Here is a 12,368-nt window from a genome sequence, read left to right on the forward strand (position 1 = left end):
AGATTAAAACAGGAAGAGCTGGTATGTTTTAACATATTTGTGAGTACTCTATGTTCGAACATAATTGTGAGTATGTTTGAACGTATTTAGATTAGGGGTGTGAGGCGATTACAATTTCAATCGTAATTAATCGCATGACTTCAATAGTTAACTTACGATTCTAAAATCGGTTCTAAATGTACAATAATTATTATTTTTTTATGGTTTCGTACTCTTGTTAACATAAAAGTGGGGAAAAAAATGTTAAACAGAAACATGGCTACATTTTTTAATCCTTGATACAGTAATTTCCAAGTAAGGGGCGGTTTTTAGAAAACGTATGGTGTTAAAGCAACACTAAATACGATTTGAACCTTCAATTCATATTTTCATAATTCTTCTGATGAAACATTGACTTCCAACTAAATTAGATGAAACCTTTGTCATGGCCTGAGGGGGTCTGTATCATTTTTACGGGCACTAAACAACTTTGAGGTGAGGTCAGTCGTTTGTGTGTACAATAAAGAAGGTAAGATCACAACCATCATCTGCTGTTAATATACATGAGAAACGTTTCAATGCTGTATAAAGACAAAATTGAAAATAGCTACTGGAAACAATGTAATTCAGTCCAACTCTGAAATGTGTTTCTTTCAAGGGAAATTAAGTCATTTACTGCCATTGACGGCTATAGACGTCAAAAATCAATTTCAAATATTTATATTCGTTAAAAATGTTTTTTTCACTTTTTTCAACAAGAGTATGAAAACCTAGATTTTTTTGATTGCACATTTAGAACAGATGTAAAATTAGTGATTAATCGTGAGTTAACTAGTGAAGTCATGTGATTCAATTACAATTTAACATTTGTATCGCCCGACGCCCCTAATTTTTAAATAATCTTTTCTTTTTTGAAATCGCGTCAGGCGATTAATTTTTTTAAAATTGTAATTAATTGCATGATTTCAATAGTTAACTCACGATTAATCACAAATTTTATATCTGTTCTAAATGTACAATATTTTTTTCTAGGTTTTCATACTATTGTTAAGAAAAGTGGGATTTTTTTTTTAAACTAATAGAAATAGTTCAAATAAAATTTTGACGTCTATAGCCGTCAATGGCAGTGAATGAGTCAAAGGGAAAACAATACCGCTATTGTCCAAAGGTGCCGCCATAATCAACGAAAAAAACAAATGCTCATTTGTGCTATTTTAAAGGAGCTTTAAATTAACACACTAATTTTGACACCCCTAATTGTTTACATGTTTACTCCACCTTGGCGGCTCCGTAATCATGCACCCAATGTGATGACATATTGTGTGCTGCCACCGCGCCTCCCCTCCGTTTTATCACCCGCTGCCCACCCTGCGGTAGGAGAAATAATTTATCAAAAGGCTCAAATGGTCTTTCAAGTCATGTAAGTTCAGGCTGTGTGTGTGTCTGTGTGTGTGCGTACAGCAGTAAACAGCAGTTCAAAGGTCAAATCGATACGCGCGAGTGAGTCATCCATCAGTAAATAAATAACATCTCCATCCAGTGGATGAACAAGGGTCACACAAAGCACAACACAAACGGGAAAGCACTTCTCCTGAATGGCATGTTGTGGCGCGCTTGCGCTACTGCTTTTATTTGCAGTTCGTAAACATACAGGAGTTAAACGTGTGAGCGAAGAGATAAGAAAACGGGGACACTGGGGAGAAAATCAAATCAAAGAAAGCCCAGATTGAGTTTGGAAAAGAAAACGGCAAAGAGCCATAGCGTAAACATTGCGCCTTTCCTCGGGGGAACCATCCTGGCTATCAAGTGGAGGTTATTATGCTATGAAGCGCTAATGAATTCATTAGCTAAATGAAATGTCAATAAAGAGCTTGAGAGAGTGTTAAAATCAATGCAGAGCGTCTCATTGGCTCCCTCCTCCTCTTTCGCTTTGTCCCCGCTCACCCATCCGTCCCAATTATCCACCTTTCTCCCCCTGCACACGCGCGTACACGCGCACGTGGTCACATTGAGTGTGATGGAGGACATAAGTGGTGATCAGCAGGAGCACTTTGCAGTGGTCAGCAGGAATAAGCCGCTCATACGCTACTTTCGTATTCAGCCGCACTCACCTGCCCACTTTAAAAGTGTTTTACTTTTTGCGGTGTGCGCGTCGTGTTCGTGAGCGACTGCAGCATTAGAAGCCTTGATTCTATAACAACCTCTTTACTCGTGTTCATAGAAGCAACTCAATGGCAGCTTTTATTTCATTTCAACCTTGTGTAAACTCTTTAAATCTGACCCTCAAAGTGTAATCTACTTCGGAGCCACTGTGCTAAGTACAACTCAGGAGTAGTATACAATGCCTTTTGTTGACAAGCAAACTGAGGAGAAGTTAGTTCTACTATATAGTACATATACTGTACTTCATTCTTAAAAAGCTGAAGAAAAAATATGTCTTGTCTCCTGACGGTTATGTAATATTTCACTGTTGAATATTTAAGTGAGAGTCATTTGTCTTGCAGTGGTGGAAATATACGAATTACAGCAAAAGCGAGAATTCTCAAGATCAAATTGTGTGTATATGTGAGTGGACTCAGTTATGTAAGGCGAAAAATGTAGCGGGACGCTAAATAAAACATATTCCTTCTGGGATCTGACCACAACTCAATATGAATGATGTGTAAGAGACGTATGGTGGCCTGAAACCCTCAAATACTGTAAGGGGTTTGAGGAGACTCACTCAAAAGATCTACTGTGACGTTATTAGGTATTAAAAGGCATTTTACAGTAATTTGTTGACCTTTTATAGGACATGGAAGATGACGATGATTGGATTGCACTACTTTTTAGGGCGGGTGCTTCAACCATCAACCAAACATAAAAAAAAGGACAGTAAATTCCTCTCAGTACCAAAATTGTCTTGTGTCTTTATATAAATTAGCAGGTGGGTTGGTATGGTACACGAGTGGTTAACGCAACTGCCTCACCGTTCTGATGCTCCAGCCTTCCTTTGAAGTCAGGGATGGGTAAAAACGGTTTAAAGACGCAGTGTGTAAATCTTTTTTTAATTTGTTTTTAAATGTTTATTAATTTTAAAAACACAGTATAAATATCCAATATGCAAAAAAATATGTTATAGCACATCAAAGTACATTTTATTATACAATCCTAGGTCTGGTAATCGCTAAATATATTATATACAGTCGGTTGCGCCAGGAGGCTGACATGTTTTGCCTCCATCTTTCTGCTATGGAAAGAGACAAACTTAGCGAACGTAGCCATTGGTGGTAGGCTTGCGAAACGTGGTCTCTCTGAAGGCCCCGCAGTGTGCGTACATCAAAAGGACGTTGCATTCTAATAGTTCACCACCAAGATGGCACTAAATTCTACACACTGTCCCTTTAATTTTTTTATTTATTTTTTACAAACCCCCAAATTTCTTTAAAAAAAAAAAAAAACGCTCTAATATACCTTGTCCAGGAAAAATGCGGGGGGAAAATTATCAAAACAATAAAAATTTAACTAATAAATAATAATGGTTATTATAAATATTTGTGGTTATTTTGTTGTTTCTCTCAAACCCTTTGTTGTTGGGTTAGGATAAAGAATATTTTATATATGCATTGAAAAAAGCCTGATTAAAAATGAAATATACTTGTATATTGCCCATTTGTACGTATTTTTTCATGTTTGAAATATAAGAAGAGAAGAAAAAGTGTATAGCCAGTCACAAAGTTTCGTGGAAAGAATTTACATAGTTGTGTAATCCTGTTTAAAAACAACAACAATACTTCTCATCCCTGGGCTTTCTTGTACAATTACAACAAGTTTTTCTCCCCAAACGCCCAAAAATTCTCTTAGATTTGTGCATCTTTGTCACATTCCAATACGCCAAAGATTTATGCGCGCAGCCGTGAGCAAAGTATCGAACCAATTGGCTCGTCTCCGTCTCCTCAAGCCATAAACGCTCTTTCCAACATGCTCAGGTTCATTTTTATTCGATTTTTTTTTCACACAGCTAAATTGTTGTTTCAAGATAATTGTTGGGGGCATATGTTTAAACGCCATCTCATTTACATAAACACTGTTCAGCTCCCCCTTTGGAGTCGCATGGGTGCAAAATGCACGCACGCACACACATGCTGAAACATTGGCACTCTTTCTGGCACCCAGCACAGATTCATCTGTTTTCTGCAATGGCAGTTAAATATACATCAAAGCGGATGTTCAGCTTAGTATGCACACACAAGGCTATATAATATTCGATAGGCAGAGCGCCTCCAAAAGAGATGGGCCTCCGTCCTCTCGTGTTTCTTTTGTCTCACCTTCTGTCCTCAATAAAAAAGCGTTAAAGGCGCCAATGAGATTTTCAAGACTGACTCATGGGTGACTGTTCCGCACAAATGTAATTAGGAGGACGGCAGTTAAGGCACGTCCGAGAGACCCGTCACGGTGGCTAATTGGCGATGAGGAGGCAATGTCTAATGTCGACATACCGGGGCAACCCGCAGCGAGAGACGAGACGACACACAGAAAAGGTAGCAGGCACAGTGGGGGCAGCTGTTGACTTTCTGACTCATTCCTTGAAGAGCTTTCTGATAAATCCCAGCTGTGGAATGTTCCTCTAATGAAAGGTTTTGTGTCTAAAATAGCTTTTAAAACTGATTTAAAAATGATGTCTTTTGGAGGTGTTCAGCAAACAGCGCTTCAGCGAAACATTTAATATCAGGTTTCAGGTAGAGTTTTTTTTTTAAACGCATTACAGTCAAAGCAATAATGACAGAACACAGCGTTGTGGGAAGCCATTGTGTTATTAAAAACTCTCCAGCAAAATCCATTTTGTGTATCATTATCAGCGGCGAGGATTTAACCAACTTAATCACATAAAACTGTTTACACATCAATACACTATCATGTCGCAATGAAAGAAACCATCAAAATTACACTAAAAAGCAAAATAGAACTTCAGTTCAGCATCAATATTTACCTAAGAACAGAACAAAACAGAATTTAAGTAAAAGTACATTCCACTCATCCGAAATGCTGATTAATAAATGCATTAATGTGTGCGGAACACTACAGACATGTTTTACTGGTTGAATTTAGCCCAACCAATCAGAGCACAGAAAAATGTTGATGCTACTGTGAGGCAAGTTTTAAATCGAACTTGTTAAAGAAATAGTTACATTGCTAATATTGTTTAAGTTAAATCGGCCAACACTACCAATTCTGAACGTTGTGGGCAGATTAGATTGGCATGGCAACACATAGAAGCTGCAATCTGATTGGATAAAACAAATCTAACATACACACGAGTGCTTAAAGTGGAAGTCAACCGTAAACATTTGTTGACAATAATATGTTATATGTGACCACACTAGTCCAAACATGTCATTCTGATTATTAATACATTTGTGGAATATGAGTTATGAAGCAAAATCCAGCCGTTTTTATCCATCTCAGGGGGCGGCCATTTTGCCACTTGCTGTCGACTGAAGACATCACAGTTGCTCAGGGCTCAGACGACCAATCACAGCTCACCTGTTTTCTGAAGCTGAGCTGCGATTGGTTGTAACCTGAGACCTGATCAACTGTGTGATGTTATTTTCAGTCGACAGCAAGTGGCAAAATGGCCGCCCCCTGAGATGGATAAAAATTGATTTTGCTACTAAACTCATATTCCACTAACACAGTATTAACCAGAATACCATATTTAGACTAATGGGGCTGCATAAAACTTTTTTTTATTTTTATTTTTTTAAAGGGGGTTGACTTCCCCTTTAAAGCAGTGCAAATTATTTTTTGACTTAAGAAAAATACATTTTTGTTCATCAATATGTGCAGTGATGAGTTTTGACAGGCAGAATAATGAATTGCTCTTTCACTTAGATACATAATTTACCCGCATGTGTATCCACCTGTTGTTAATCATACAACAGAATAGGTATGGCACACACACACACACACACACACACACATAGATTAAGAGAATTTGTGAGTAAAGTGAGACAAGATAATTGTTATTTCAATATACTTTTAAAATATATTTTTGTCTCGCCACCCCCTCGCAGTCTGCTGGTAGTTACTGTTAGTATAATTTTGCGAGCATTAAAGATAAAAGGACCGGGTGAAGGGTTAACATCCGGATCCGGGTAATGGCACCAAGTCGAGCCATCTCCTTTTTTTTTCTTCTTTTTTTTCTTTCTTTTTTTTTCTTCTTTTTTTTCTTTCTTTCTTTTTTTTTAAATAAAAAAAAAAGTCGAGCCATCTCTATTAAAGTGCCGAAGAGGCCAAATGTAACAATGGCGGGCTTTAAGATGTTTCTAACGTAAAGTATGTGCCTTGGCGCAGTAAAAGCTGGGACACACTGTTCTGGTGTACAGCGTTCCCTCGCTATAACGCGGTTCACTTTTCGCGGCCTCGTTGTATTGCGGATTTTTTTAGTGCAATTTTGCATGATTATTTTTTTTTTTTTTACAGTAATGTACTTATTTTATAACATTTATAAAGGTTTGAACATTAAGAATGTTTAATTAAGAGAGAAATGTGAGAAAATGTCAATGCCTCGATAAGAAAAGTGTATAAACTGTGTGGTTAGAGCCTTAAAATATTTATAATAAATGTAAAACATAAAGCTAACTACTTTGTGGATTTCATTTATTGTGGGTATTTTGTGGAACTTAACCCCAGCGGAAAACGAGGGAACGTATCCCAAAAGTGTTCGGTTGGAGGAGGTGGGGCCATTGGGGAACAGTTATAATGGAACATAAATGGGCCTTCCCCCAAAAGTTGGAAGTACAAAATTATCCAAAATGTTTTAGTATAATCAGAATTAAGATTTAATGCCAACTAGGTCAAAAAGTCCCGACCTCAGTTTGATTAATTCATTGAATAAAAGGAATTAGTCTGTGTCCTCCTCAGTGTGAAGGACTATTCCCACTCCCTTTGTCTAAAAAAAAAAAAAATGTCTCGCCAAGGTGCAATATTTCAGCAAGCGCAAGAGATTCCGTCCAAACGGCTTGACCACAACACTGTTTATCCTCCTGACAGGCACATAAATTGGGCCGTGTCCACACGGATGCGGATAAATATGGAAGCGTGTATATTTGTCTGACCTTCCTGACAGCCTCTTAGTCAGCTTTTATCTAACTTTCAAAGCTTTGCACATGTAGATTCATCTTTATCAACGCGGACACGGCCTTATCTCCCCCAAGCCACGGCTCGGACGGAATGCAAATGCGGCGAGGTCCTCTTCCGCCTCACAACTTAATAACACTAAAGTGATACCTCAGACTAAATAGGTGCTTGATGCCTCATTACTTCGTGATAATCATCCATCCTGTTTGGGCTTCCTGTTAAATTAAGTAAAGCATCCTCATGCCAGGAAATGATCACAACGCGTTCTTCAATTACAAATCAGAGGCGGCGTAATCCACAATACGCACATAAATATTCTCATCTCCTCCCTTTTTTTTTAAGATTAATCAGAAAAGGTCATTGCAGCAGTATCTTTAATGACTAAACAAACTTTTAAGGGTATTTAAATGCCTGCAATCTACTGAAAGTGAAACTTAACAAAACACATCAAATGCTTAGTGTAAAAAAAAAAAAGTCAACTAATCTAAACTTTTGCGTTTACAGCTAAAACCTTTACAGTCGACAGTTAACTTTGAGTACTTGTCCGCAATATTTCTCCTAGGTAAGCTTGTTGTAATAATGACCAAGTTTTACAGTATATATTCAATCAATGCACATTTCACACAAGAGGCGCAACCAAAATTATTTTTCATTCCAGCACAATGTCACATAAAAGGTTCAACTTATTCCAATAAGAAACATGTGACACAAAACGTGTTCTTATTGTTATTCCACCTCAGATTTAAATATTACACCATAGCATTGCCATTCCTTTAGTGAATTTGAACTCCATCAAGGAACAAAAGCACTTTTTTTTCCCCCTCTCAGTCCTCATATTAACTTGAATTCATGGCGTCAAAGCACTTACTAAGCATGGACAGTGTATCATCGCCAGGGTTGGGATGGTTACTTTTGAAATGTATTCCGTTACAGTTACAAGTTACCTGCGAAAAAATGTAGTTAATAATGTAATCAAAGTACCATAATATTAAAGTAATGTAACTAGACTACTTTGGATTACTTTTGGATTACTCCAATACCAAGTATGCTCATGAAGACAAAATAAAAATAAATATCACCACAATATATATTCTATACAATGCGCCCCTGCTATTTGCGGGTGATAGGGACCCGGGGCAGCCTACAAATAGCAAAAATACATAATAATAATAATAATAATAAATAAAAAAAGACAAAAATGGACATAAGTGGTTTTCACATAGCAGTGACAATATGCAAAATGTTTTTGTAAGATGAGAAGTAGCCACAGTTCCATAGTTACAAACGGCTTCCACCTTCTAAACACTTCAAAATAAGAATAGATAAGAACATTTTTCGTGACATGATGTAATGATGAGCATTTGATTGGCTGTCGCGTGATTGTTTGCATGCGCCGAACAGAAGAGCGCGGAGGAAGAGATGAGGGAGCGCGGCAACAGACGGATGAGACATCAAAAGAGTGACTGGAGAGGTGGCGGCAGACAGATGAAACGGCGAGTTAATACAACGCGTCACACTTCAATATTTGAGGCTTGACATTTCGACATATGTAAGTTTGTCGAGAAAGATGTTGCATAATGTGACGGATTAACCGCGCGTCAAGTCTTTTTTTCTGATGGTAATAAAGTTAACAGGAAATAATGGCTGCCTGCATGCAAGGCTAAATTAGTTATAACAAGAGCTGTGTCTAAGTGTTAGAAGCAATTTCAGTATAAACTACAGTCTCAAAAATATGGTATACATATTGTTATTAACCCCTGACAGTGGCAATCAAAACTAACCATTGCTTCATTGTACAGACTCTCTAAGTGTACTTTTTTTTTTTTTCAAACTAACAAATTTATAATCTCACAATAACATCAATAATTATGGCCAAGACTTAACTTTCTGTAGGCGTAAAAAGCAGGATTACAGAGGATGACATTCAATAATTTTTCAACAAAACTAGCCTGTGCTGAAATACTTTCGTTACACCATCTGAAACTAAATAACAGAGGTGGGCACTTCCGTCTCACTGTCGGCTCCGTTGTTGACGGATGGCCACATTTTCGACGAGCGCTTTATGACTCGAAGCCTCGAGAAAATACGCAAATTAAGAAGGACCATCTGTACTGACCTGGATCGACGGACGGAAACCTGTTTCATTTGGTGCTCAGTCCATGTGTTTTTTTTAAGGTTTCGTGTCATAAAGCACTTTCCGAAAATGCGGAAGCGCACGCCGGAAGGTGAGAATACGTCAATAAAGGACCGATGTAACGACAGTTTTGCCCAGTTCTGTTAAATATTCCCTACAGAAATGTTTTTATAGTCTTTACGGCACTACACTTTTGAAATGATACAACCACATTCAACACATGCAGTACAGGCCAAAAGTTTGGACACACCTTCTCTTTCAATACTATGCTTTATTTTCATGAGATTCTCGCTGAAGGCATCAAAACTATGACGACAACTATGATAACTATCGAACACATTTGAAGTTATGTACTTCACAAAAAAAGGTGAAAATAATCAAATAAATGCATAAATAAATAGCCACCATTTACTCTGATTACTTTTTTGCACATTCTTGGCACATTCTTGGCATTCTCTCAATGACCTAAAAGGGTTTTCCAAACGTTTTTAAGGAGTTCCCAGATGTAAGAAAGCCCAGAGTAGGCAAAAAAGTAACCAGAGCAAAGGATGGCTCTTTTGAAGAATCTATAATATGAAACATGTTTTCATTTATTTCACCTTTGTTTTGTTAGGTACGTAACTCCACGTCAGTTCATACATAGTTTTGATGCCTTCAGTGAGAATCTACAAAGTAACCAGTCATGAGAATAAAGTAAATGCACTGAATAAGAAAGTGTGTCCAATCATTTGGCCTGTACTGTACATTAAGAGAGAACAAGAGCAATGGATAGCGTAAAATATTATACAGTGTAACAGGTTTGTACTGACCTGCTAAATGGACAATAAAAAAAAAAAAACTAATGTTTTTCCGACTAACAAATTAATAATCATAATATCACAGCCAAGACTTACATTATAAAATCAACCTATACAGTTGACGCTTTCTGTAGGCGCAAAAAGCAGGATTACAGAGGATGACGTTCAGTACTTACTCAACAAAACTAGCCTGTGCGGAAATACTACAAACTAAATATTGTGCCACCATATAGTGGCTGACAGTGGAATTGCATCTAACATTGACGAGAGTTAGATCAAAATAGAATTATTAACTGTGCAAAAAAATCTTTTATTTTACTATCAATATTTTTTTTTTGTCTTCAAGGAAATGACCATTTGTCTCCCTCTCACCGTCTACTTTGACACTGGAACAGATTAACTAATTTACCACCATTTCTTGGGGTTAAATTAGAGCAAACTCAATGTCAACCGGAACAGATTGTGTTCAACATTGGAGGTTCCCCACTTTGTTTCCCCCCACAATGCAGAAATTGCATTTGTTTTTTCACCTCTGCATGTTTTTCTTTGATTTGGAATAGTCAAGAGTCTGTGAAATATTGAAGTATTGTTAAATACAACTTTATTTGCAGCGTCTCTGCTCGGCTCCTTGCGTCTGTTCCCTTAGTGCTATCGCCTAGTGAGAGCGGGCCAAATATGACACGCACGCACACACACGCGGATGTATAACAGCGGCTGTATTCTGCCTTACACAGCAAACTTCTCATAAGTTCCAACACTTCGTCTTGGTGCACATTAAGAACTCGAAAATGTGTGGTGAGGTGACACGCACGCACCCACACACCCACACACACACACACGCCTAGCGTGTTTGACACCAAATGCCATTGTGGTGGCCGGAAAGAACCAATGGCACAATGGGAAAAGGTCAGAGAGTTATTCAAGAAAGCTTACAACACACGCAGACACACACAAAGCTACACACATCCTATTAGTAACACACCTCAGGTAATTAGTGCTATTTACAACAGGGCAGCTCATCTCCTCCCGAAAGCACTCTCATGCAATTCCATTTGTTTAATTCCCATTGCCTTGGGAGAGAAAATTAGCATGCGGGGACAATGACTTTCTGCTTGAATACCCAATTGTGGCATTCGCATTCTTACTCCCCTCACAATAATAATAAAAACAATAATAAAAGCAGTACAGCTCAGTCATCAACTATGTCATTAAACGAGCTTGTCCGTGGCTGTTGAGAGTTTTCCACTACTTTACTGCCATTTCCTAAAAGCTCCATGCTCAAGATGTACAAACACAAAAAGGGGAGGGAGAGGGCACCTACCGGTGACTCACACGCTGCCGTGGTGCACAGCGGCCCCCTGAAGACCCCCTTGACGCGCCGAAAGTGCCCGTTGCTGAGATGCGTGGAGCTGATCACCAGGTAGTAACACGCGCCGCACGCCATCCCGGGGGGCTCGCGGGGCTCGGGGCCCATGCACGGCCGCCGCTGCGGCGTCCCTGAGTGCGTCAAAGTCGGCGCAGGTGAGGACCGGCTGGCTCCCCCCACTCACGCCCCCCCCACCACCGCTACTCACTCGCGAGCGTGCACATGGAGAGTACGGATGACAACTATTTGAGTGAGGGAAGGAGGTGGGTGAGCTATTTGGAAGCGAGCTGAGTCGCTGGAGTGCGCCGCGCTTGGCATGCTGTCCTCGGTCAGGCTGAGATGAATGAATGCGCGCCTTTTTTGGAGGGGGCTCCGCTTGTATCTCACCCCCACCTCTGTGCCCCTCATCCCTCCTTCCTCTCGGCTTGGTGCACTTTTTTGCAGCTCCTACTAGTCAGCGCACGGAAGGATGTCAGAGGAGGTGTGACACTCTTTCCCCCGACTCTTCTTCTCTGCTTCTTGATGGTTTCTATTGATTGGCAGCAGATTTAAGATGTCCCCGTGCTATGAATTAAATCCAGAGGTGGCGGAGGCGTAAATCCATCCACAGGAGTTATGGTCGCAGCTCGAGCCGATCAAGGCAGGCTGATGTGGATCAAATTCTTTCCCACGGAAGAAATACTCTCTCTCTCTCTCTCTCTCTCTCTCTCTCTTTCTCTCACACACTCTCTCTCTCTCTCTTTCTCTCTCCCCTCCTGATCCATTTCGTGTCAGCACGTGTGTATATGGATGCAATTCCACTCCGTGTGGATGCATTGTTTTCCGCTCGTGTGTGTGGGTGTGTGTGTGTGTGTGGTCTTGTTTTGTTACAAATTGGGGCCAATATATGGAGATTTAACAGAGTTGTGGGGCCCACCCGTCCATGTAGGGTCATTTTGCTTAGACCTCTTTTTGAGGGTCAAGACTTGGTTTT

General features: G+C 39.4%; 1 protein-coding gene across 1 annotated transcript in view; it reads right to left on the bottom strand.

The window, feature by feature from the left end:
- Positions 1-12,076, bottom strand: part of LOC147172289 (uncharacterized) — a 50,338-nt gene extending 38,262 nt beyond the window's left edge. Inside the window, exon 1 of the mRNA XM_086077393.1 lies at positions 11,351-12,076. Coding sequence (XP_085933519.1) covers positions 11,351-11,503 — 153 coding nt within the window. The 5' untranslated portion in view covers positions 11,504-12,076. The remainder of the gene's footprint in view (positions 1-11,350) is intronic.
- Between the last annotated feature and the right edge of the window lie 292 nt (positions 12,077-12,368).

This window comes from Leptonotus elevatus, chromosome 6, assembly GCF_054856555.1.
Source record: "Leptonotus elevatus isolate MCC_2025b chromosome 6, RoL_Lele_1.0, whole genome shotgun sequence".
In the NCBI taxonomy this organism is placed as follows: domain Eukaryota; kingdom Metazoa; phylum Chordata; class Actinopteri; order Syngnathiformes; family Syngnathidae; genus Leptonotus; species Leptonotus elevatus.